General features: G+C 48.0%; 1 protein-coding gene across 1 annotated transcript in view; it reads left to right on the forward strand.

The window, feature by feature from the left end:
- The window catches only part of HGSNAT (heparan-alpha-glucosaminide N-acetyltransferase), a 2,225,524-nt gene that overhangs the window by 685,051 nt on the left and 1,512,558 nt on the right, over window positions 1-27,915 (forward strand). The window contains exon 6 of the mRNA XM_069637664.1: window positions 26,897-26,966. Coding sequence (XP_069493765.1) covers window positions 26,897-26,966 — 70 coding nt within the window. The remainder of the gene's footprint in view (window positions 1-26,896; window positions 26,967-27,915) is intronic.

Here is a 27,915-nt window from a genome sequence, read left to right on the forward strand (position 1 = left end):
TTCAAAGCACAATGAAGCATTTTCACAAATGGCCCTGCATTCATGTTGACTTCACAGAATTACTGAGGACTTTAGAATTCAAACATCCAGAAATTGTAAAAAGAACTTATCGGATGCCTGTGGAGCCTTCCCAGGACCTCCCCAGGCTCTGTAGGATGAGCGAACTTCACAGCGTCACTTTCAGCGACCCAGTTGCATGTTGCTCTGTTTCCGTGTGCGAAAGCAGAGAAAGCCGTCCGCAACACATCCAGGTGCGGTGGACCCAGCGGCCAGCAAAAGGTCACCCTACCACCTGCAGCACTTCCACGTGTGATGGACGCAGCGGTACAGTGAAAAAGGGCAACCGCCTCCGTCCTTGTCTCCTGTTACCTCCCATTCTCCCACCATGACGCTCCCGGGGTGGAGCTTAAGAAGGCCTTTGCCTGCCGTTGCCCGTCACGTTCACCACCAAGACCAACCCACATGATCATGGGAATTGTGGTACAAAACCGGTCTGAGGTGACAACATAACACATTTCTAGGGTTTATTAGCCCGTGTGTTGTGACTCCAGCCGCATAACCAAACATGTGACACCCAAGCTCCCCACTTCCTCACAGTAGACTCTCGTGCCTGTCGACACCATCTCTTCACCATCCAGAAGATCCACTCCTCCCTCACCTTCCCTGCTTCTAAACTCCTAATCTCCTCCCTCATCTTCTCCCGTCTCTTCTACTGCTCTTCTCTCCTCATTGGACTCCCTGTCTCTCACCTGCCCCCTCAAATCCATCTACCACTCCTCTATCCGTACTCTCTCTCCTCGGTCCTTGCGACTCTATTTCCTCCTCACTCTCTCACCTTGGCTGGCTTCCCTTTCTCTCCCAACTTAAATTTCAATTCCTCTGTCTGGTTTTCAAATCTCTCCATGACCTCACTCCCCCTATCTCTCTTCTCTCCTCTCATTTTACACTCCCTCCCATTCTCTCCGCTCAGCTGACCTCTTCTTACTGACTGTACCCCGGTCCCCATGTGCCTCCTCACGCTTCCGTTCCTTTCAGCTCTTAGCCCCCCTACATTGGAACTCCTTACCTCTCTCTATCTGCTCCATCCCCACCTACTCCTCTTTCTGCACCTCCTTGAAAGCCCTTCTTCTCCACCCCCCTGATTTTCCTTCCCTACCATCTCTCCTCCCCAGCTCCCCTGCCCCCTTCCTATTCCCTTTCTTCACTTCCTCACCTTCCTTCTCTCACCCACTTGAAGGTGAATCAGATTTCTGAAAATCATTCCTTCCTCCCTTGATCACCTCCTCTCCCTCCCTCCTCACCCTTCCCTCTTCCCCTCCATCTATGTAAATTGTTCTATATATTGTCTCACCGATTTGTTTCATGATTGTTTATATGCTTCTTTCATTATTGTACCTTGTTGTTATATCGTAAAGCGCTTTGGATTAAAGTGCTATATAAACCTAATAAACATAAACGTAAACCTATCGTTTGTGTATGTTATGATGTGAAAAGTGCTATACGCTAAGACAGCACCTCACTGTTCAAATGGTTATTACTGCACTGCTACCATATTTATTTAAGATACCTGTATATATATGTATTTATGGATATATAAAGAATGCCCGTGTTCCGGCTTGCCAAATTTATTTGTTTACATTGCCAATATTCCCTGCGAAGAAGACATGTGTGCTAGATTTGTCCCTAAAAAGGCCAGTTCATATGTTCCTCCCACAGGTGACGTGTCCCTGGGCTGGCCCTGATTTCACTCCCAGTGGAGGCACTCATTTTACAACCAGGAGGTGCAGAGTCATGTTAATTCCCCCTTGGCTACAGCGTAGGCTCAGACATGTGCATGAGCCCGGAAAGGTGTGTGCCCATCTTCTGTTTCATACAGGTTGCTGCCTAGTCTAGTCATTTATTTATTCATTTTACATACAGGTTGTTTTCCCATCATCCCCTGCTATCAAAGGGCAGTTACGCTTTAAATTATCCCAAACAGTCTTGGCCTTTTTGCATTGACTTCAGGAAACGGAACTCAATTTCACTGTTTACCAATTATCCAGTACTGAGGATCGATGACCTCACTGAAAAGTTCGGCTCTGCTAAGTACATATTGACTTTAGATGTGACAATGGGTTATTGGCAAGTACCTTTAAATCCCACGACTGAGAAAAAACAGCCTTTTCAACACAATGGAGCCTGTTTGAATTCAAGGTCTACCACCGTTTGGCTTCATGGAGCACCAGTCACATTCCAACGTTTGATAGACTGAGCACTCAAACCCTTTTCAGATTTCTGTGGAGTGTACCTAGATGATATTGTGGTTCCTAGTAACAGTTGGCCAGAACATCTTTTCCATCTATATGAGATTACCCGGACACTGAGAAAAGCCAGCCTCAGAGCAAACACACGGAAATCTCATCTTGGCCAATCCGCTGTAAAATATCTGGGCTTCTTCGTCGGCAATGCCTTAGCGCAACCACAAATTAAAAAGGCAAAGGTGGTCTTAAAAACATCAGACCAAGAGAGAACTTCAAGCCTTCCTAGGTTTAACAGGCTACTATCAGAGATGTATTCCTAATTATTCACAGATAAGCTGAAAAATACTCCGCCAAATAAACTGATCTGGAACAAGGACGATCATGAAAGTTTCCAAAATCTGAAAACCATTCTTTGCAGCAAGAGCATCCATAAGATGCCAGACTTTAACAAGAAATTTCTTTTTTTTTTTAAAAACTTTATTTAATGCTTGTGGTACATAACATTGCAACAACATCACATATTTTATATCTCCGGAACAGCAACATTCAGTTCAGCTATAAAACAGAATAAACAGTATTACTGATTTGACGCATCACTGGGCCCTGCCGGGCTGTTACTGGCTGAGTCTGCTTCGCATAGATATATTCTAAAAGGGGCCCAAATGTCCTTCGGTTTACATGAACTCGGGAGTGACATTACATAGTGTTCTTCACATTCATTGACATACATCAATTCCTTAAGAAAGTGGCTTACTTGTTGTGCCTGTGCACTCTTCCATTTTTGCAGTATGTATTTTATTGCCACTGCGTATGCAATGTTAAAGAGCCTTCTTGTCACCTCTGACTGTTTTCCAATATCCCCAAACAGATATTTTTGTGGTGCGAGGTCTGCCGGTATCTGAGTTACTTCCTCTAAAATGTTTGCTACCTCGCCCCAGAATACATGCACATTAGGACAGCTCCAGTACATGTGTATTGAATCAGCCTGATCCGCCCCACATTTCTGACACTTACCGGGACTGTTATTTGTAAACTTCGCAACTTTTTTGGGAGTATAGTGCAACTTGCTCAACATCTTAAATTGGATCAGGCTGAGGCCCGCGTTCATGGATACCCTCTTGGTCAATTCACAGTACCTCTCCCAGGCTCTGTCATTTATATTTTCACCCAGATCTGCTTCCCAGGAGGCCTTTATTACATTTACCGTTGGAGTGTTAGCCTGCACAGCCGCATATAGCCCCGAGACACTTGTTCCCAACCGGGTTGACAGGGTCATCAGGCACGGGTTTGGTGGGGGTTCATCTGGGAACATTGGCCACCTAGCCTTAAAAGCCATTCTCATTCTATGGTATTGCAATATCATCAATTGGTCACTTCCCATCCCTGTTTTAAATTCCTCCAATGTTAAATTTGCCATTAGGGAATATGTCTTTGATTTTAAATTCCTCCTCCGGGTCCCATTTGTTTTGTATGCCTGGATCGTATGTGGGTGCTATACCGGGGAAGTTCCAGAACGGGGCCTCAGCATAGTAAGGTGTCTCCACCCCGAGCCTACGGTATAGTTTGGACCATGCCTGTGCTGTTGTACTAACTGGATCGAATGGGCATTCATCTGTGTTTTCTTTCAAAGATGACTGACCTTATGTCAGTTGGGAGTGCGTTGTGCTTTTCTAGGTAAATGTGGGGTGAGGTGTCCTGCTCATCATACCAGTGTTTAATGAACTGGGCCTGTGCAACTATATAATACAATTCGAAATCAGGAGCTGCTATGCCACCTTTGTTAAATGGTTCCACCATTTTTTCCCACTTCATCCTGGCCGCCCCCCCGCACCAGACAAAGAACCGCCTACCAGGCCAAATCGGAACATTAGTGAATATGTACAATAGTTTAGGAAGAATGACCATTTTTAGTATAGCTACCCGACCAATAAGTGAAATAGGAAGTTTAGCCCAGAAGCGGAGTTTAGTAGCAATCGTATTCGATAGGGATTCGTGGTTATTCAAAAGTAGGGATGTTCTGTCTCCCGACACAATAACCCCCAGGTATCTTATCTTGTCTGGGGACCATTGCAGGCCGTGCGTGTTGTTTGGACATCTAGTACCTGGGGTCAGGGGAAAAATGTCAGATTTAGAACGATTAGTTTTGTATCCCGAATATTCTGCGAATTTGTGCATTGCCTCCATCGCTGGACCCAAATGTATGTCCGGTTCCCGGATGTATAGTAGGGTGTCGTCTGCATATAGTGATATTGATTGGGACAGGCCTGCCATCCATATATCCCTCTGTCCCTGATGTTCTCTAATTGCTGCTGCAACTGGTTCCATTGTCAGGGCGAACAGTATGGGGGAGAACGGGCAACCCTGTCTCGTACCCCTCCCCAGCTCAAACCATTCTGACATGGTGCGGTTAGTCAATACCCTAGCTCCAGGGTTGGTGTATAGTACCTTGACACATTTCAGGAAGTATGGACCTAGTCCAAATTTCTCAAGCACCATGAACAGATACGTCCATGACACAGAGTCAAACGCCTTTTCGGCATCTAGGGACACAGCCACCGCCTGGGCCTCCGGCTTGATCTGGGCCATGACACCAAATAACCTACGCAGCTTGTGAGCTGTCGATTTAGTGGGGATAAATCCGCATTGGTCCGGGTGTATCAATACTGGCATGTGAGGCAGGAGTCTAGTGGCCAGGATCTTTGCAAATACCTTAGCATCACAGTTTATAAGGGACAGGGACCGGTATGAGGACATCTCATTGGGGGGGGGGGGTCGCCTGGGTTTAGGGAGTACTGTGATTGTGGCCTCTCTCATGGAGGTTGGAAGCGTCCCTACCTCTATGGCCTCCTCCCACACAGACAGTAATATCGGGGCAAGCTCCTCACTGAGCTCCTTATATAACTCAATCCCCAAACCGTCTGAGCCGGGAGCCTTTCTGTTGGCTAGTGTTTTAATCGCTTCCTCCTTTATTTCTTCAACCGTAAGGGGCTGATCTAACAGTAGTTTATTTTCTGCTAACAACCTCGGGAGCGTAATACTATCTAAGTATTCCCTGATGTTATTGGGAGTTTTCAGATCATGGTTGGCATATATATAGTTCTGTATAAAAATGGGAGAATTCTCCATTTATACCCTCCTCGCCTGTTGTTACTGTGCCATCCCTCGCTGTTATGCTTGAAATCGGAGTATGGCATCTTTCAGCTTTTAGTAGGTTATCTAGGGTGTGCCCTGCCTTGTTCCCCTCGCCATACCGGCGTGCCCTGGCCGGGGTAGCCATATTCAGCAATTCCCTGGTAGCTAGTTTACTGAATTCTTGTAAGTTGCTTTTAATGTCGGCAAGGGTGCTGTCTTCATGCAGGGATGTATATGGATGTATATTGCTGCTCTATCTCCCCCAACCGTTTCTCCACCTCAGCCAGTTCCCCCCTGACCGCCTTCAACAGCCTTAAACGTCTCCCACAAAATCGCGGAGTTATTTACTGAGTCCTTATTGGTGTCAAGAAAAAATTCTACCTCGGTGTGCAATTCCTCTGCCACTGCAGGGTCCCTAAGGATGTCGGGAGGCATCCTCCATCTCCTGACCGGGGGTCTACTGTCACCTAGTGTCATGTCTAATAGGATAGGGGAGTGATCCAACAGGGTGCGGGGAAACTTTTCGCTGTAGTTAATTTAGTGCATAAGAGACGCAGACACCAGCCAGTAATCAATGCGGGATTCGGTGTCATGCACCGAGGAGTAAAAGGAATACTGTCTTTTTTGGGGGTGTAGAGTTCTCCAGGCATCTACCAGTAGCAATTGCGACATGATTTGTTGTACAGTGTTAGCTGTTTTCGTGGGACTCCTGTGTGTGGAGGTGGAGCGATCTACGGTAGTGTCTAATATGGTATTGAAATCTCCCCCCCACAGTATTTTCTCGCTGCCACATAAACCAATCTCTTGCATTACATTCGTGTAGAAATCAGGGTTGTCCACATTTGGACCATACGTGTTTACCAATATCAGTTCTTCCCCTGAAATGCTTCCCCACACTATGACGTATCGACCTAGTGGGTCTATTTTACTTCTCCCCAATTGGAACCCAACGCATGTGTGAATCAGGACAAGTACTCCTTGTGCCTGTGAGGAGTATTCTGTACAGTATCTTTGTTTACCCCACCCCTTCAGGAAATCGGTATTAACCTTCTGGAGCGCATGCGTCTCCTGTAACATGACAATCTGAGGTTGATGACGAGTGACATATGCTCCCACCTTATGCAACTTGGCCCGGTTGTTCAGCCCACGCACGTTCCATGTAAGAAGTTTCAGGCTAAGCCCTCGGGCCGTTCTGACAGGGTTAGCCATGTCTGTATACCCATTTTGCACCTCTTGGCTTGCTGTTACTTAGGAGAGTACCATGTGTTGCAATGTCACCACGTTTTGTAACTTGAAGGACTCCTCCAACTGAGACCCGACCCGACCCCTGAACTCCCCCCCCCCCTTCCCCACCCTGCTCAACTGAGCTGAACATCCCATGATATTTCGGTCCCCCACCCACATCATCTTCCCCAACTTGGTGATGCTGCCCTGTGACGCACATCCCTTAAACTTGTGGAGCTTTCCTGAGGGTCTCCTGTTGCATGCACCTGGCTTGTCCCGACAGAGGCTCTCGGCTCAGTGCACTATAAGTTTCTCGTTCAGTCCGTCCACATTTCAAAGTTTTCCTTTCTCTGGGCGGCAGAGAGTCGACACCCGCCTCTAATAGGGAGTTCCCTCCCCTTTTCCTGATTCTTCCCCCCAGTCGGGGCCTGAGGATGTGCTCTGGTTAGTCAGCCGAATCTGGTGTCTCATCCCCCAGTTGTGGTCTGGCGTTCTGGTCGACCACCCGGTCTCTGGGAGGCAGAGGAATGGAGGTCTCAATGTATGCCATAGCTTCTGTGGGGTTTTCAAAGAAATTAGCTCTCCCACCATGCTGGATTCTCAATTTCGTTGGGAAGATGAGGGCATATGGTACATTACGTATTCGTAACTGTTTCTTAACTAGTTCGTAGGACCGCCTCTGTGCCTGTATACCAGCGGAGAAGCGCGGATATATGTGAATTCTGTTATGTTCAAAGTGTAGAGTACCTTTCTCTCTGGACAGTCTGAGTATCACATCCCTATCTCTGTAATTAAGGAGACATGCTATTATGGTGCGGGGAGGTGCCCCTGGCTTCGGCAGTGGCGCCAACGTGCGGTGAGCCCTTTCCACAAGGAACTGATTGGAGAAGGAGTCTGTACCCAGGAAGTTTCTCAGCAGGTTTTCCACTTGCCTCTCCATGTCGCCTTTGCCAAAAGTTTCTGCAATACCAACAATCCGGATATTATTCCTCCGAGATCTTGACTCTAAATCTTCGCACTTTGAGTTTTTCGTAGCTCTGTCTGGAGGCGGGCTATGTCGTGGCCATGTTGTGTTATTGTGTCTTTGTTCGTGCCTATCCTGCTCTCCGCTTCCGTGATGCGCACACTTTCTTTTTCCACTCGGGCTTTAAGGGACCCAATTGTTGCGACTATGTCGTCCAGTTTGACGTTGACTGCCATGAAGCCATTCTGGACCAGTGTCGCCAGTCGGTCCAAGGGATCCTCCCCTTGTTTGTCGTGTTCCTGTGGCGCCTCCTCGGCCGCCCTGTGTGGCTGGGAACTGGCGAAGGAATCCATCGGGCCGGTCTTTCTCCCCCCCCCGTGCCCTTCTTCTTGGTGCGTCCCATGTATTGTGGTGTGCAGCCCTTGAGTGGACTTGTCCTCCCACGTAGTATAGACTTCCGCGTAAATGTTCTTAAACGAGCAAAAGGGTGGGCAGTGGGCTGGTCCCGAATGTTTGGTCACATATATTGCTCCCACACAGTTTACAGCGGGGTGCCCCTCCCGCTCCACTCCAGGATTAATGGGTTACTGTCCAGCAGGAGCCGCCAAGCTCTGTCTGCATACAGCCGGGCGTTAGTAGTGCACCTGTCACCACACCTCATAAGTTTAAATGGTGTCTTATTGGGCGAACCCCGCTAAGTGCTGGCGGGGGGAACTTGGTTTTCTGTGTCCCCTCTGCAGCGACAGCCCAGTCCCCAGCAACTCAAACGCTATCTCGGCGGTTCCCACCGTATCTCTTATGGTATGTACTGGGCGCTATGTTCACTTAGATGCAGCACCGGCCACCGTTACGGATCTGTGGCATCAAGTCTCCCTCCTGCCTCTCCCTGAGGGTTATGGCGTGTTGCAGGCAGTTCTCATTTTGGGGGGGCCTGTCCGCCTCACTTCACTTACTTGAGATGGGGGGGGTGCAACACACACCCCCCCCTGCGTGCCTCCGCGCTGCTCCCCTACTCCCTCCTCCTCGATCCGCTGACACGGGAGAGAAGGGGGCCAGCCCGCCAGTAGCGGCCGCGGCGCTGAGTGTGTGGTAGCCACGAGAGCCGTGTGATGCTCCCAAAGCCGCTCAGCCGGCCTCCCGAACTTCGTTCCCAGAGGCAGCAGCAGCGGGTGTTGGCGTCCCCGGCGGCAGCAGCAGCGAGTGTTGGTCTTCCCCGGCGGCAGCAGTCGCGGGTGTTAGTGTTCTTCATCGGCGGCCCCCGGTGCTCCAGTCGACATCAGCTGTATCCACCTTCGTCTGCAGGCAACGCGGTACGAGATCACCGCTTCGCCCCTCCCCCACTGCGGCCCGCTCCTCCCGGCAGACCTCCGGCTCGCAGTAGATATGCGGTGGAGCCATCAGGCGGCCGCAACGGCACCTCCAGCCCGCCCTGGCGCCACCAGGTAATATTGCGGGTCCCCTCAGGCGTACAGACACAATTTTTTCTGTGTTTGTTCCGAAGGTCTTCCGCCTCAGAAATTCTCGTTTCACAGTCTTGCAGGACGGCTCTGAAAGGATGTATTCGGTTCAGGATTAATGGTGGAGATGGAGCTCTCCTCTAAGGCAGCCATATCGGTCGTGCGCAACAGCGCCCCCTTTAACAAGAAATTTCTGTTGCAAACGGATACCTCTAAGATGGGCTTAGGAGCTGTACTTTCACAAGAGTATGGGGAAATTGAGCACCCTATCTTATACACCATCTGGAAACGTTTCCCCAGGTAACAGTCTTGCGCCACTGTGGAGTTGAAAGCATTGGCTATAAAATGGGCTGTCACCCATTTACGGTATTAGCTAACCTGCAGAAAATGTAGGTGAATGTCAAGAGCCAGAATGAGACACGGACACACAGAGCTTATGTTTATGGCTATAGACTATTATTCAAAATAAAATGCCTCGCTGTCCCTACTATGAGGTAGTTCCCTACCTTAACCAACCAAAAAAACAGAGGGTCTGTCCAATGTCAAGATGTCCAAAGAAAAAATGTCCTGTGTCCGAAATACTATTCGGGCCCTCGCATTCGAAAATTAACTCTAAGGGGAAATGGGTAATGTCTTTGGCCTTGAAAGTGCACAAATGTTCAAGTTCAAAAGGAAAGACGGAACTCCACACAAAAGTTCACAACGGATAAAGTTCACAGTTCCACAGGATTGCTTAAAATTCTCTGATCAACAACAACAAAAAACAACTTGTATATAAAACAACTTGAATGTTAGCCCCATCTTCGTAGGACACCTGGTGTACCCCCATGCCAGGTTTCTTCACCACTTTACTGTAACTCTTTTCAAATGGAATGTGTCCTCCCAAGTATTCCTCATCTTGGATATCTTTTCTTTCAGCTTTGCTGCTTCGGAAATTTTTTTTCACCAGAGGGCGCTGTGCTCGAAGCCGCGGAGTCGTAGTCCCTCGTGGGCCGCTGTCGAGCGTTGACGTCATCCGCAGTATGAAGGGCTCGAGCTGCGCCCGTTAGCTCGGTTCTGTTTTTCCGACGGCTCTGCTTCGTGTCACAAAACCGCGCATCAGTCTTTTCGACGAAATGTCCTCTTCATCGACTCCATCCACACCCAATATGGGTTTTAAAAATTTCAAAAGTGTGGAAAAAAGATGTCGATTACCGACCCGCATCGTATTTGCCTTTGGTGTTTGGGCCCTGACAATCGGGTCGACGAGCTGGACACTGCTGATAGTGTAAGCAGGTCCATGGCATTTAGCACGGTCCTACGCAGATTTGCATGGCTGAGGAATTCTGGCTTTGCACCTGATGTGCAATCCAGATTACTCAATATGCTCTTTGTCGGCTTGAGGCTGTTCGGCAACAAGGCGGATGAGAGCTTGGAGAAGTTTCAGACCTTAAAGCAGCAGCTAAATCACACTGCGCCACTATAAGGCAGCCTCAACAACACTCCTACGCAGGGTCATCTTCCTGGAGGAGTCATCCCTTTTGTTTCTACTCCTCTTTTGGAAGAGGGAGGGGACAGGCCAGTCAAAGAGGTAAACAGAGAAAACCCCTAGTGGTGGAAGAGGGAAAGGTGCTAGATCAGCCCCAGCAGTGGCGACTACCTCCTCAGCTACTGCTGCAGCCGCTGCAAAGCCACTTTGAGTTCTTGACCCACAAGACCCCGGTGGGAGGCAGGATCACTCAATATCTGAACGAATGGCGGGGCATTACATCAGATGCCTGGGCACTAGATACAGTGACCCCATGGTTACTGCCTTCCTTTTTGACAAAGACCTCAAGATCATCCACCGGGAACCAATTCTGTCAAAATTCCAGACCAGCTGCTTGTGCAGGAGATTTTAGTCCTGCTAGAGAAAGGTGCAATAGAACATGTATCTGTAGCGGAGAGGAACAAGGGTTGGTACTGCCCTTATTTTCTCATTCCCAAGAAGGACAGAGGCTTGAGACTAATCTTGGACTTAAGAAATTTGAACAAATTGCTCAGGAAGGACAAGTTCAAGATGGTAACCCTTTCTCAGATCCTTCAGGCTTTTCAGCTTTAGGACTGGCTGGTTTCATTGGACCTTTAGGATGCTTACTTTCATGTGCGTGCCGATCCATCTCAAGCACAGAAAGTACCTGAGGTTTGCGGTTGGTGGTTCTCGCTATCAGTCTCAGGTTCTGCCATTTGGGCTGACCTCCACCCCAAGGGTTTTCACCAAGCTGATGGCTGTGGTGGCAGTGAGTCTCAGGAGAGGGGGGATTCACGTCCGCCCTTACCTGGACGATTGGTTAATCAGGGCAAATTCACCTGGACGAGCCCTGCAACATCTGACCATGACCTGCCACTTCTTGCACAGACTGGGCTTCGCCCTCAATTACAAGAAGTCACAAATGATTCCACGCCAAAGACCCCAATTCATTGGAGCAGTCCTGGATACTTCCTCAGGGAAAGCCTCGCCTCCTGAGGAGAGAGCTTACCACATTCTGCAGATAGTAACAAAGTTTCAGAATGCCCAACATCTGCCGGCTTTCGATTTTCTGAGGTTGCGCGGCCTCATGGCATCCTGCATTTTTCTGGTGCCAGAGGCCAGATTGAGAATGAGAACCCTTCAATGGGCCATCAGGACTCAATGGTCCAGTTCTTGGGGGGATATGTCACATCTTTTGCAAGTTCTGGTCAGAGTGACCCAAGACTTTCTATGGTGGGCTTGCAGGGACAATATCTTCAGAGGAGAGACTTTTTGGCAACCTTGGCCAGAGATAACAGTATTGAAGGATGCCTCACTCACGGGGTGGGGAGCCCATACCAACGGTCTGACAATAAGCAGTCGTTGGTCTCCATCGGAGTCCAAACTACACATCAACCTTTTGGAGCTGAGGGCAAGCAGACTAGCGCTGAAGGCCTTTCTGCCCTCTGTACGGGGAAAGAATGTCCTGATAATGACGGACAACACAGTGGCCATGTACTACCTCAACAAGAGAGGAGGCGTAGGATCACTACCACTTTGCAGAGAGGCAATGCTGCAGCTCTGGTTTTGGCCAATACAAGAAGGAATCTCTGTCGGCAGTTCACCTAGCCGGAGGGCAGAACATGGCGGTGGATGCTCTGAGCAGGCAGAGCACAGTCTCCTACGAGTGGGAACTAGCTCAGGAAGTCCTTCAAGAGATCTTCACCCTTTGGGGAACCTCTCAAGTGGCTCTGTTCGTGACCAGAGTCAACCAGAAGTGCGATCAGTACTGCTCAAGGGAATTTCCCTGAAGAGGAGCTCTGGGAGACGCGTTCATGGTGGACAGGGAATATACGCTATTGTACGCGTTTCCTCCAGTCCCTGTGATTCCTCATGTAATCAGGAGGTTGAGAAAGTTCAGGAAAACCATGATCCTAATTGCCCCGGATTGGGCCAGGAGAACGTGGTACCTGGACCTTCTAGACATGTCCATCTGCCCTCCAATTCGTCTTCCACAAAGAGAGGATCTCCTCTCGCAAAGGGAAGGTCAGGTTCTCCATCCAGAGGTCAAACCTCTCAGCCTTCACTGTTAGGGAGAATTCTCTGTAAGGCTAATTTCCCAAACCTAGTGAGTCCCCCAGCAGCTTTGCTGGATTTTTGGGGTTTATTTTTTTCTCTCCTGCTAAGAGTGAGCTTCTTTTGCTCCCACTCTTAGACATGATTTGAGGTGTTCCTTTCACTTTCCATGTGTTTTATGGGCTATGGGGTCTTTTACTCCATAGGGTCTCGTGTTTTTTTATGTGGGTTACACAGCACCCTCTGTGCCGTAACCCAGGGGTGTCGTAGCGACCCCCCAACTTAGACTCCATACCCTGGGACTGACTACTGTCTCCCAGGGCATGTAAAGTCACCATTGGCTTTGCTAGTCCCAAATTATGAACAGAAACCAGTACAAACCATCATATTGTGGACGTACTGGTCTGGGCAATTTGATTGCCCCGGGGTCTGTTGTTCGAGGGGGCACGTCTCCGTCCCCCCTGATCGAGTTTTGGCTGGTGGCAGTGGATACTACTTTTTATATTCGACCGCGAATATATCCCTATGGGATTTTCCCATTGTTCAAGGCTACCAACTTTAATTATTTAATTCTTATAGCCTCGAACATACTGCTGGTTTATTTATTTAATATTAATTCACTGGTTGGTATTTTCTGCCAGAACTCGATTCTAAAATGGCGTTTGTGTTCTCTTCTGTGACTCCAACCCAAGTCGAGCCCTTTGTTCCACTTTTTGGCGGGCTTCTCCACAGAAGCCTCCAAAAGTGGTGCCACTCTGTCTAGGTACCACAGGGGGTGTGGGAGGGGGTTTAGGCACCCTGGACTGAGTTACCTTGGTAACTCAAGTCGCACTCTTGTGTGATTGGCCCAAGTAGTGAGCCGGCCGGCTCACCACTTAGCATGTTCGATTGACAGCTAGGCTGAATAAATGGGGGTGTGCTGCATAAAAGCAGGGCTTTGGGGACTGGAACTTCAGAAGTCGCCACAGGACCGAGGAGGGAGAAGCTGAGCCGACCTGCAACGACGACACCACCGGTGGAGCCCTGCTGAACCGTCTCACACTTTTCCCGACGACAGAGGAGATCTCCAGTCCGGAGAGTCTTCTTCCTTTGACTGGTGGGAATAACCAGTCTTGCCTTCTTTTCACCTTCCTGGAGCATCTCGTGGCCGCCTTGCCCGTGCCAAGCACCCCGGCAACCGGAATACCACGGTTTACCACTACCACGAAGAGAAGGGTAGTACCTTTTAACCGGAGGACTCTGCGGCTGGTTTCTTCGCTGGCAGTGCAACAACCTTCATCTTTCCTCCACGGCGAGACCTCTTCTTCCTCTGGACAAAACACTGACTTGCACCTGCTGCCAGGAACAACTGCCCCCGCTGGAGCTCCCTTCCCACATAAGGTACTGTGTCCCGCCTGGTTTCCCTTGCAACAGATCGTTCGGAGTGACAGTAAAGCCTCGACTTTCTAACCTGGGCTAGCATGGGACAACCTAGCTAACTTTTCCTGACTTGAATTTCATCCTTTTTGTGCAAACTATCTACAAGACTCTTTGGGCATAACCCCACTGTGTGAACCTGGACCCCTTCTGCTTGCTCTCTCCAAGAGTGGGCCTAGCAATTGACTTCCTTGCTCTCCAGTAGAACTCTGCCTATCCTGCCTTACTGTGGTTCTTTGAGAAAGTATTGAAACTTGTGTGCTTCTTTAACTCTGCCTTTTTCCCTCCCTTTCTTTACAACTTATTAGAATGTCATCTTATGTTAAGCGCTCACCTCTGTCTGAAAATGAGTGGTGTTTCTCACTAAGACTTGTCTAATAAGTGAATAGGGTTGTATATATATAGTGATATATGTGATATATATAGTGATACTATCATATATATATATGATAGTGACTGGGTGTTGAATCACTTACCTCGTTTTTGCTAGTGTAAACTATAAGTGTGTTTTTAAATAAATAATTATATACTTTTACACCAAAGCTCTGGTCAGTGTTTGTTTGTACTACTGTGTCTCTGTACCTATTGTGTATACTCTGCATACTGCCTAACTCTTCTTGAGGGAAGTCTGACTGCTCAGCCACAGCTGCCAAGTGAATCTGTGTGGTACAGACTGCTACCAAGTGGGTTTACTGCCAAACACCTGTAGTCTTAAATCTTTTGCAGTAGTCCCTAAGGGCACTGCACAGGTTTCTGCCTAACATTCACGCATGGCTTCTGAGAGGCTGAGGTATAAGTATTGGGCCAGCAACAATGTCCTTGTACCGGTGTCGTTAGAACAAGTTTAGTAACTGGTGCAGGAACAAGAATGTGGATCCATTCTGATGTAATACTGCTACAGTACTTTCTTTCCTTTTACACTTGGCCAATTTGACTACAAGTTGGCACTATAAAAGGATACTTGGCAGCGCTATCCATTTTCAAGCGCTCCTCTGAAGAGGTTTCTTATTTTAAAATGCCCTTAGTTACCCAATTTCTAAAATGACTGACAAATGTGTACCCTCCAATACCTTTTCAGGTACCCATTTGGGATTTAAATTTAGTACTAAAATCTCTTGTGTGTCCCCTTTGAGCCTTTACATTCTTGCCTGTTAAGGCTCCTCACTTTGAAAACAGTTTTGCTAGTGGCTATAAGTTGCAGGCGCTCTCTTGTAAGCCTCCTCAAACCATGTTCCATAAGGACTAGGTTATTCTAAAGGTCAAACCATCCTTCTTACCTAAAATAGTCTCTGATTTCCACCTGTCACAGAAAATTACCTTACCCTCTTTTTACCCCCCTCCACACGCAAGTAAAGAGGAGGAGAGATTGCACAGACTGGACCCAAAAAGCGCTCTAAGTTTCTATATTTCTAGGCTAGCCAAATTCTGACAAAGTAACCACTGTTTGTTGGGTATATTGGACAAAAATTGGGCATTGGAGTGACTAAACAGACTCTATCCAGATGGATAATTCTGGCAATTTCAGTGCGTTACAAACTGGCTGGTAAGGAGCCTCCATATGGGCCAAGGGCTCATTCAATCAAGGGTATGGCAACTTCTACGGCTCTTCAGAGGGGTGTTCCGGTGCAGGATATTTGTGCAGCGGCCACCTGGTCGTCAATGCATTACTGCTTGGACTCTACATCATATCAAGGAGGTCTCTTTGCAAAAGCCGTCCTTCATTCAGTCCATGATTGAAATCTCTGATACTCCCTCCTTCAAATTATGACTGCTTTGGGAGCCTATCTAAGATGAGGAATACGTCGGAGAACACAATCCATTCGAAGAACAAGTTACTTACCAACTGTAATGTTCTTTCGACTGGATGTTCTCCCACGTATTCCTTATCGACCCTCCCAACCGACCCCTCCATACAGTTTATGCCAGTTGCACTTGAACTTCCTTAAGAGCCAAGGGTCTTTGAAAGCCTGATCGACTGATGCGACCATTGACACTGTAAAAACAGAACTGAGCTAACGGGCGGGGCTCGAGCCCTTTATACTGTGGATGACGTTGACGCTCGACGGCGGCCCTTGAGGGACTATGACTTTGCGGCTTCGAGCACAGCGCCCTCTTGTGAATTTCTTTTCCAAAGCAGCAAAGCTGGAAGACAAGATATCTAAGATGAGGAATACAAGGGAGGAACATCCAGTTGAAAGAACGTTACAGTTGGTAAGTAACTTGTTCATCTCACATTCTTGGCTGTGCCTGGTGTATTCTCCTACCAGAACCATGCCATTAGGGCATGGGGAGTGAAGGGGATATCCTAAAAGATAAAGGAGGATACCATATCTCATCTGATGATGTCGAGTTACGCCCCCAGAGGGTCTCCTCCCCCTGTGGTCCTCCCTCATATAGCCACCTCCAGGGTCAGGATCAGGCAGCGGCTGCCGTTCCCTGGCCACATGAGGAGAAGCTACCTCCGGGAGATAGTGATGATATTACCAGATTCTTCACATTAATTACCAATCACTCTCCCCTAACCTGGAGGAGTTCATGAAAAGATACCAATACCAGAGTAATGAGATGGTTCCTGGACTTGCAACCTTTTTGTTTTTCAGTGGAACATCGTAAAGCACAAGAACAAGGACATGTCTATTTCCTGAGCCGATTCCCTAATTGTCAACTCCCTCAAGTGGTACATATTATGGTATACATGGGATGTTTCATAACCCCTGACTCTATGAAGAACCAAGACAGGGACTAGGATACTGTAAAAACACATCCTGTGAAATTCCAAAACTGTTACGAAGAAGCCATAATATCAGAAACTGTGAACTATTAATACTGGGATGAAGAAACTCCTAATGGATATTGTTATCTCAGGAGAAAAGGTCATGTCACTTTGAAACCGAATACCCAATCCACTGAGGTGGATAAAGCTAATTCCAGTGAAAGACAAATGAGAGGAAGACTGAGAGAGAGAAACCCATGCACGTGAGCTGGGGAAGGCTGCAAGCTATGTGACTTGAGACAGAGAGAGGGAGAACAATGTATGTCGGCTGTGGAATCCCTGAAGCCAAGTACAGCTTGAATGAGAGAGATATGCTGAAGCTAGTGAGTTTCAGACTAGCACATTTTTCCAAACGGTGTGCCGGAGCAAGGGTGAACCCAGAACACGAGAAAGCGGGTGGTGGCGGGACCAGGGACGAGAATCCTGGCGGACATAATGTCTAAACAGCATTGCCGATACCGCCATTATTAGTAGACCACAGCTTGTGCGGTCAGCCACAGAAGGACTGCGATGCTTTGAAGAGACCAGAAAATACCAGGAGAGAGACGCCGGAGAGACTCTAGCGGTGTATGAACCGAAAAAGAGTCTGCAAGAAGGAAAGCTCACACAGACATTCTCCTACCACAAGAAAGGTAACAGAGAGAATGGGAGACTAGGGAGGACCCAAGGGAATCATTGTATCACCCAGTTAACTCATCCCAGTACAAAATCTGAAACCAAGTTAAATTTGAAATAAAGGAAGTAAGTGTGATAACTTTATAGAAAGAACTGTTGAATGACTACTGTGAAGGCATCATGGAGTAGACCCAGACAACAGATTCATATTTGTTCCCAAAAGTTTATTTAACTTAAAATGAAGGATGAAGCAAGGCCTAACCTGCTCGATGCTAAGGTAGGATTTCCCTACCTAAAAAAAACTAAGGACAGTCTGTGTCAGGAAGTCCACATTAAATGTCTGTCTATGTCCAAAACCTATACTTGCCACAACTAACTGTATACAATGTGTATGGATGTCAGCATCAAAAGACTAGTGTTCAAAAGTAAGTTCAGAGCTTCTTCTAGCTCTTGGCTTAGGATCAGCGTCCCCTTCCCCAAGTTCAAAATAGTTCACAAAATATCGGGGTTCCCTTCCCCAAGAGTTCAAATCTTCCAGCTTTCAAGATTTCTGATTTTCCTTCCCCAAGAGTTCACATCTTCCAGCTTTCAAAAATAACATAGTTCCTTGGGACACTTGCCAGCGTCTTTGTTATCAATACTTTTCACCAATTCACATAAGCAGTTCTCATTCTTAAGTTCCAAAATCAGATACCTGGTTGTTGCAAACCAGAAGATTCTTCATGTATGCTTTAATTGGCTTTCTTCTTTGATATCAATACATTGTACCAGTTCACTGAGGCCGTTCTGTGACTTGACCTCAAATTCACATATAAGGCTGTTGCAAAACACCAGTTTCTTTATGCATACCTTCATTGGCTTTTCCATGCAGGGCACTCAGTTTAGGCGTAGTTATCTGACCCCACGGTCCACCCATTACAGGTCACGTAACTGATACCCCTTCTTACTGCTTTCATCAACAATTAGCCGCTGCTTCCATCTGAAAGTGATGTTTAGTTGATTGTCTAGTGTCACACTCTTCAGACACTGTACCGTGACTTGCATTGCCACCATGCACTTTGTTACACTTTTCTGTATTCCCCTGGCTCTTGCCGACACAGGTTTTCTCTTAACCTGAACCTTCTGGACCCCACTCAGCTTTGGGCCAATACTTGGTTTCTCCGATTCATACCCATCTTGGTGTTCTCTTGCCTTTGCCAATACTTGTTCACACAATACATTCTGTGGTATCTGCCACATGTAATACTTTGCTTACACTCCATTCACAAGTGCTCAACTTCCTTTTCATTCTGTGTGGCATTCAAAAGTGCTTTCAATAACTTTCAGTTCACTCAGTATTCCAAAGTACTTGTTCCGGCATTCTTCTTTTCACTGTTACAGGCATTCAACTTTCAATAACTTTCAGTTTGTTCGGCATTCAAAAAGGACTTTGTCATAAGTTACCAGAGTGCCCCGGTATGAATGTTTCCCTGCTATACACTCAATGGTCGCACATTGCATCTTACTTCTGCTTGGCGTGCCTCGCGAAACGCTTCTCAATGCTCCTTCAGCTTTCTGGCTTCCCCATACTCTGCCTCCCCCTGCCGGCACTGCTCGCTCTCCTGGATTCCCATGGCGGCTGGAGCCAATGGGAGCTTCACAGCTCCTGCAGCACTGACCCATTCAGGAGGATAGCAGGACCTCCAGACCCTCTCACGGACGACCCCGGTCCCAGCATCTCTTTCTCTTGCCCAACACGACTCCCTGCATCTGGGTATCCAGCTCAATTCTCTCCAGCTTGTTCCTCTTCTCTCAATGTGGCAGGCATTTTTATATCCATCAGGTGTGTTAAGTGACCCCAGGTGTGGGTCATTGAGCTCATTTGCCTGACTATGGAGAACTCCATTAGTTGGACATGCCTGGTTGTTACAAGGGTATGTCTCCATAGCCCTCTTCTTCGTCTCAGTACCAAAGTGGTGTTTGGAACTGTTTGATTCAACAAAAGGAGCATGTATAACTCTGTTTTGTCTCTGACGTGTGTGTATCAGTCTGATGAGGACGTGTCCTCCGAGTTGGTTTCTTCCTCATCCCCGTACTAAGATGGTATTTCTGAGGGACATTTCGGAGGGAAGAAAAGAAAGGGAAAGGGACATTGTGAAAAGGTAAAGTGGGATACCATGTCTCACCTAAGGACGTCCTCTCCCTAGTCCCCAAGTTCCCTCCACCCAGGTGATCCTCCCTCGCATATCCACCTCCAGGGTCAGGATCCAATGGCAATGGCCGATCCTTGGCCACCTGCCAGGAGTATCCTGGGGGATAAGAAGGGGAAAAGAAGTGAGGACACCCTCAGGTTCCTCACACTACATATTGAGAGACCCCCCTTTGTATTGCATATTAAGTAACTTTGAGTCTCACCCTCAGTTACCAGGAGAATCCAGACGTGGACTCCTTGCTCACTGTTCTTAGAGAGGCACAGCTCCACCTCACTGATCAGGCCCAACTAGGCTGAAACACGTGTCTGGGGTTGCTGTTGGAACTCTTGTTCAGAGAAGTGTTGCCTAGCATTTCGGTGCTGGACTGCCTCTGGGCAGGACAAAGACTGATATGCAGGGATATTTGTTGTCTGTGAAAGGGACAGTGAGCTAAAGACTTGGTTGAGATTCTCTCAGGGGCCATCCACCCAAGAACAGGTCAATGGGTTGTGTTCGTGCTGGTAGAGAGACTCCCAAACACCCCTTTGTTTTACATATTGAGAGAAGAATGGATAAAATACCCTGGAAGAAGAGGAAGATAACTCAACATCCTTTACAAAACCAAAATAAACTAGAAGAGGAAGCAAGATCTGAAAAAGAGCCTAAAGAAAATAGTCAATTTAACCACATATTGAGTAAGCTCCAACAAAGTTCAGAAAAAGGGTACGCTGAGAATCACAGACAAGAAAGGAGAACTAATAAGATAAATCTAAAAGGGATAAACCGAGAGAAGAGAAAGCCAAATAACCCAATTAAAGAATTGAAGAGTTTGATAGAAGTTATAAGAAACTATTCACAAATCATATATTGAAATACTTGTAATAGAAGTACTATCAGAAGAGAGGAATTATTCTCAAGAGACTATTTTTAAATCCTGTATTCAAAGACTGGAACTAGAAGAACCCTTAGGAGAAGGGAGTCATTCTCCACGCCCAAGTTAGTTTTCATAGTGGTAGGGTCAGAAAAGGGCAGTTTTGGACTGACTGACATGCACCTTAGTTAATAACAGAGGCATGGACAACCAATAGAGATATGCAAAGTTAGGCTTTATCCTTTTACTTTAATACATAATGTACACCATGTCCTCAATGAGTCCCCGTTCTTCTACTGACTCGCCACCACAACCCTTACTGTCTATAATACAAAAAGAAAGTGTTGGCAGAGCTTTGGGTTATCCCTCATCCCAATAAACACGTTATCTTGTCAAACTACCTGCGTGCACAGCACCAACAAATTATTGACATTTTGTAAAGCTGTAAAACACATTGGGCCTCATTACACGTTAGGCGGTAAAAAATGCGATTTACCGGCATAGCGCTATTAGCGTGTCCGCCCTCGCAGGAGACCGCTAATAGCGTTCCATTACGAGTAAGCGGACACGCGCATAGGGCCATGCCGGTAAATGACCCTACCGCCATGGCGCAAAAGCACCTTTCCGGCTCCGACCAAAGTGCTGATAGCACCTCCGCCCTCATGCTGCATGCTATTAGCGGTCACCGCTATTAGCGGTCACTGCTATTAGCGGTCACCGTAAAACACCGGAACCGGAAATAGCGTCATCGCACAGGAACGGGAAAGAGCCCGGCGGCCATCTTAAAAAACACAATCCATTGCCATCCCCTGCACTCAGGACCTGCAGCAACACCACAACTGGCAAAACCACTTCCCACAATAACAAACAATGCCCAAGGCCCTAAAGAAAGCCGATGTGCGCCAGCGCAAAGAACGCTTTTCAAACGAGGAATTGAAAATGCTGTCAGACACCCTGGCTGCAAATGCAGACGTAGTGTTTGCTAGCGACATGCGGCGCCTTGCACTCCTGAGAAAAAAGGAGATCTGGGCTGAGGTGGTGCAGAAAGTCAGTGCGGTGGGCTCCACCCCCCGCACCGTAAAGGACGTGCGCAAGCGGTGGGATGATCTGCGCCTCCGTGTACGCAGCATATTATCGGCCAACAGGAATCTGGCCATGGGCACAGGAGGCGGAGGAGGATCCCCGATGAAGATGCAGGAGTGGGAGGAGACATGTGCCAGCACCATTGGCATTGAAACCATCGAGGGAGTGGGCCGAATGGAGTGCGGTGTGGCAACAGCGTCAGACGGAGGTGAGTGTCCACGCAAAACACTGCAATGCAAAGCATGAGTTCCTCCCCCAAATGTGAAATGGGAATTAGCTAATGGATGTGGTCATCACACACACACGTACACAACCCTGCATATATGCCGTGCACATCCCCACACAACCACATGCATGCAGCACCTCACAAACGTGTCACCCTGACTCATGTCCGGATGACCCACCCATCTGGCCAACAACCTGCATGTCCAAACTAGATGTCCAAATCCAAAGAACTGCAGCAACAACAACATATGCATGATGCACGTTGACCCATCACTGATGCTATCCCTGTCTTGCTCCCCCACAGGCTCCCATTCTGACAGTGAGGAGCTGGACTCTGCAACGCAGGCCCCACCACCCAAAAAGCAGGCCAAGGGAAAGGATGCAGGCACCAGGCCCAGTACATCGAGGGGCACTGGGAAATCTGGAGTGGCCCAGCGTTCACAAGCCACACACGCACCGACCACACCAAGGGTCGAAATGCCGTCCGACACTGTGGTAGCACCCACACCACCCACCCCCACCACTCAGGAGCCAGTGCCAGAAGGCACGCCGTCCGCAGCCAATAGCTCAGTCGGGGAAGCAGCAGCCACGGCACCCATGAGTGATCTGGACGACCCATGTCCGGCACCGGAAGGGCAGCGTACACCCAGCACCCAGCTGTCCCCACACCACAGCCCATGCAACACATCCAATGGCAGCATCCATGAGGTGCATGCCGGAGATTCAATGGATGGGTCATTCAGTCCCGTGGCGAGCTCACCTGATGTCGGCCACATGCAGCAAGCTGCGCCGAGGAGTAACAGGGGCAGGGCCGCAGACGAGAGCATGAGCCTGATACGACAGCGCCAGGAGGAGCTCAATGCCCTGGTTGCCCGGTAAGTGAGCGAGGCTGCCTCGACCAGGGAGGAGATCCGGGGGTTATCAAGGGACAAGAAAGCTGCCTTGGACAGCAACACGACGCGCCTTTGTGACGAGATGGCCGCTGTGAGGCAGGTCCTAACGCGCATTGCTGAGGCGATGGAGAGCATGCGTCACACACAGGGAGCAGATCAACCAGCCACCCCCTCGGCTACTAGCTCCGACCAAACAACCATCCTGCGCAGGTCCAGCCGGTCCTTGCGGCGGTCAGACTCACAACCCCCCAATGGTGGTAGTGGTGGAGGGAAGTAGGGCCAGCCTGTCACTGTTGACACTTGGAGACTAATGCAGCACTGATGTGCACACCATGTTTGGTGGAATTGTGGGGGGAGGGGGGGAGGGTGTTTGGTGGAATTGTGGGGGGAGGGGGGTGAGGGTGTTTGGTGGAGTTGTGGGGGGAGGGGGGTGAGGGTGTTTGGGGTGGAGGGTACATGCACGTTTGAATGACATAATGCTCAATACACACGTAATGGCATGGATAATCACATGACTGGACATTTATTATTGTGTATGTGTGCTTTATTGTTGAAGGGTGCACTGTGTTAATGTCCTCCATACACCCCGTGCCCTGAGCTCCACATCAATTGCACCCTCCTAATCCATGTGCATCAGAAACAATGGTCTATCAGGTGCTGCCGCACAGCACGTCCCTCATGGGCATCGCCACCTGCATGACCTGCAGCCCCCTCTCCTCCATCCTCATCCCCGTCATCATCCTCAGACGGTGGTTGCAGTTCAATGTCAGGGGGCATTGGCACATTCCGTCTGATACACATATTGTGCAGCATGACACATGCCATGGTGATCTTGGCCACCTTCTCATGCCCGTACAGGAGTGCCCCGCCCGACCTGCTGAGGCACCGGAAGCGTTCCTTCAATAGGCCGAATGTCTGCTCGGTCACCACGCGGGTACGGGTGTGTGCATGATTGTAGTCCTCTTCGTGCCTGTTCTGTGGGTTCCGCACAGGGGTAAGGAGCCACCTCTTCAGGGGATAACCTGCATCACCTGCATGGGTGCAACAATGGGTATGTGTAAGTGTCTACATAAAGTGGAGCCTGCACATATCACACAAACAAACATAGCATTTTCAACGACATCCACTGATCCAAGCACGCATGGCAATCAGGGTAACTGCAATGTGGGAAGGTGAGGTGGTCCTTGCAAGTGGACATGCACCATGCATACATACGGCAGGGATTGCCATGTCCCGCCTGAGATTAAGTAATTTGTGTTTCCTGGCCCTGGCAACGTTACTGCCACACTGCTAGTACACTGCCATTCCTTAGTTGATGTCCCCATGCTGTTCAATGGCAATTCAGAATGGGGTACGGGTGTGGCTCACTACAATGGCTACAGGAGATCCATTTGTATGCACTCATGTGCGCGGATCATTTCTGATGTTGTTCAGCGTACATTTCAGATGTGATTTTTACATGCATGTTGCTGATTTGTGCAATGGGGGGAATGGTGTGTTGTGCGGTGTGCATCTTGTTTGGAATGGCCTGTTTGGCGTAATGGATTGATATGTTTGTCGTGGCACTCACTTCTAGCATGTGGTTTTGTGTCTGGTCCATTGTGGCTGCCTCACTGTACAGTGATGCAAATATGTATGTCCATTCTTCTCCTGACACCAGTTCACGCCCAGTTGGAGTATGCATCTCCCCCCCCCAATCACGCCCAGTTGGAGTATGCATCTACCCCCCCCCCCACTCACAATCCACATCACACTGCCATGTGGTTGGCCTGCTACTCACCAAGTAGCCACGGACGTTGTCCAGCATGTCGCTCCATGTATCGTGGTATTGTCAAGTTCCGCAGGACCATTGCATCATGGGTTGAACCGGGATATCGGGCACAGCAATGTGTGATGATCTTGTTGGAGTCACATACCATTTGGACGTTGATGGAGTGGTATTGCTTTCTGTTACGGTACACTACCTCATTGGCATGTGGGACCACCAGTTCAACATGGGTACAGTCGATGGCCCCGATGCAACTTGGGATGCCTGCCAGTGAATGGAAGCCAACTTTGGTGTTGGAGATCTCCTGGGCAGTCCGTGGCATGTATATGTGTTGACTTGTGTGCTTCAGGAGGGCATCGAGCACCTGGTTCAGTGTGCGTGAGAATACTGGTTGTGATATGCCATGCATCTGACCTACCGTATGCTGGTAGGTGCCTGTGGCCAAGAAGTGGAGCACAGTTACCACCTTCAGTAGAGGGGGGATGGCAGTACGGATGTCAATGAGACTCACAATGTCGTTGTATAGCATGTCTACAATGGTGGTGATGGTATCCCGGTCCAGACGGTACAGGGTGTGTATCTGCTCAGGGGTTAGGTTGAATGGACTGGCTCTGATCCTGGGAATTGGTGGCTGCCTCTGTGGTATCACTAGGTGCACTGGTGGTGCTTGCTGCGCCTGTCTTGCCCTCCTCCTCCTCCTCCTGCGTCTCCTCTGTGCTGCCTGTTGTTGTAGCTGCTACACTGCAATCATGTCCTCCAGCCCATGTAATGCTGCTAGTATTGCATCCATCTTGGTGTGGGAATGGGTGTGGGAAGGGGTGTGGTGTGCTCTTTTGTGCTGCCAGTCTCCATTGCCTCCACCTGTGCTGATTTTGTCAACCTGTGGCAGGTCGGAACACTGCTGTGCTCTTTTAACGTGTGGTTCGCGATGCCGGTATTAGCGCCTTGCCGGTAAGGGGTTTTTGGGTCTACTACATGCCGGTATTGCCATGTCCGCATGGCTCGTGATGGCGTGCTATTAGCGCTATGCCGCTATTTCCGGACTGAGGGGGCGCGCGCTCACGGACTTGCCGCTAATAGTGCCACCGTACTTAGCGGTGCCGCTATTAGCGGTATGTCCGGGTCGTAATTGGGGAGGGGATTTACCGATACCGGTAATCTCTTACCGGTAATGGTAAATCCCTACCGCCTAACGTGTAATGAGGCCCATTGCCTTCCAACCAGGTAACTCATGTGCATTTGAATCTCTGAGCCAGATCCTCCAGTACCTAAACATAACCAAGTATAGTAACTAAATTGAGTGCAATGAACATGCATGCTATTCTGTGTGAGGTTATTGGACTGTTTAGTGCACCTTTAACATATTGACCCATACCTGTAATGCAATACCTACAGTGGGAATTGTTAGCAGAGTGCCATGGCGTGGTGATACAGGTAGGAGAAGTCATGGTATGTATGGTATACATTTCTGGCTAATCACCAGTTAGTGAACACAGGAACTGTACAGAGCTGACACCTGCAACTAGCTGTTATTGAATAATTAGATATCAACTGAACTTGTACACAATTCTTTTACATGCAGCGTTACTTAACAGCCTGAGTTGCGCCTCTGTGCAACCCTCCATGCATTCAATTGCCATTGATCTGCCGTAAACACTTAAAAAGGGAGCAACACCTTGCTCTTGTGTGGGAGGCTCTGACGAATTAACCCAAGTTTCTTCAATTCATTTTGCATGCCTGCCAAAGATTACATTTTGATCAACGAAGTACATTTTTGACATCCAAAAGCATATTCAGTGCCTTCCAAAAGTGGAAAGCGCCATGGCATCTGACAATCCTGAGCAAATCACAGTTAGCTATAAACTGATCTAGGCAGACACAAGGCCGGCCTCCAGTAATTTTTGTCAATGATGAACTTCTCTTCTCTGCTAATTGATTTATCTCTATTATCCAATATTCTGCTCGACTACCCAATGCTAGTCTGTACCACAGTCCTATGTAATCTCATCTCTTTGTCTCCTCCGTGCTTTAACCCCTTAAGTGCCAAGGGTGAGGTATCTCATCCTTGGGATTACCTCCCTGTTGCCAGGGAGATACCTCGTCCTTGGCACTTAAGGGGTTAAGGCTATTCCAATAGCATGTCAGTTGAGCACTTAATAAATGCCACATAACATTTGAATCTAAGCATTGAGGGAAAAACTGTTAAGACTGTTGAAAAGTGACAATTAGGCCCATGAGACTGGATTGTGGAATTCTGATCATAGAGTGAAACCTGCTTACCTGTTAACATATTATTTAAATTGAGGGGCATTGAAATGTTTCACTTTGCAGTATAACTTTGATAGATTTGAAATTCCATCTGTGCTACCTGCCTACACCATATGGTGAACTGCATTAAAACACATGAATTGACATTTTGTATTACGATTAAGATGTTTACCCATGTCAAAGATCAATAAAGTAAATGTGTATTATTAGGACTTTAATGTTTATGTTTCTATTAATATCTTCTTACAGTGTTGATCTTATCCGGAAATGGCTCCACATCAAAATGAGTTCTGGAGATACAGAGCGACTTATTAATTCTGTGAGTGATGAGAATTATGATTTTTCTTTTATTTGTAACCACTTCAACTGTTCTTTGTTTCTGAGACAGACTAAATGGGAGGAGTTGTTAGACCCATGTCTAAATATGGGTGCCTACATCTGCATAATTTCCTCCTTTAATCTCTTCTTCCTCTCCACACCTACATCCGATACCTAATGATTCATCTTTCAGATCCATCATCGGTTTCTCAGAGGCCCTTTTTTTTTTTTATTCAGTTTTTATTGATTTGAAATCGTACATCAAACATTGTCAAAAAGTCATGCAGCATTTAAATTAGTGAGTTATAAACAGTTTTAAGATGTGTCATGAATTAACATGGACATATTGCATTGTTGCATCATGCGTTGGTTTTTTCCCCCTGACCCATTGGTTCCCACCCCCCACCCCCTCATTACCACCTCAGGTTAATTTTAATAGTCACATTGTCAAATGGCATTCTCTCACTTGTCTCATCATTGCAATTAGCTGGTGCACTTTGGATAACAATATTATCCTATCGCAGGTATTGCTCACAACTTAGAGTCCTATTACATATTGACGGCTTTGCACACATTATATCAGGTAACATATTTGGAGCGAAACTCGGTGCATTCCATGTCGATGGAAGTACGATCCCCATGGACGGCGGCAGTTAAGTTGTCCATTTGGTATATGTTTCTACCTACATTAATCCATTCAGTCTTTGTTGGGAGAGTTTCCCTTTTCCAGGAAGTAGCGAGGCTCGCTCTCGCAGCCAAGAGCAGGCCGTGGATCATTCTTGGAAATTTGGTGACAGCATCGTCTAGTTCTACCAGACCAAACAGAATCATAAACTGTAATTTCTCCCTTTCCTCCCCATCCAGCTCTTTGATCCATCTAAGGACTGCATCCCAGTATGCCTGTACAGCCATGCACCCCCACCGCATGTGCCAGTAATCAGCTTTATCAC

Source organism: Ambystoma mexicanum, chromosome 14 (assembly GCF_040938575.1).
Source record: "Ambystoma mexicanum isolate Mex_15411 chromosome 14, UKY_AmexF1_1, whole genome shotgun sequence".
Classification (NCBI taxonomy): domain Eukaryota; kingdom Metazoa; phylum Chordata; class Amphibia; order Caudata; family Ambystomatidae; genus Ambystoma; species Ambystoma mexicanum.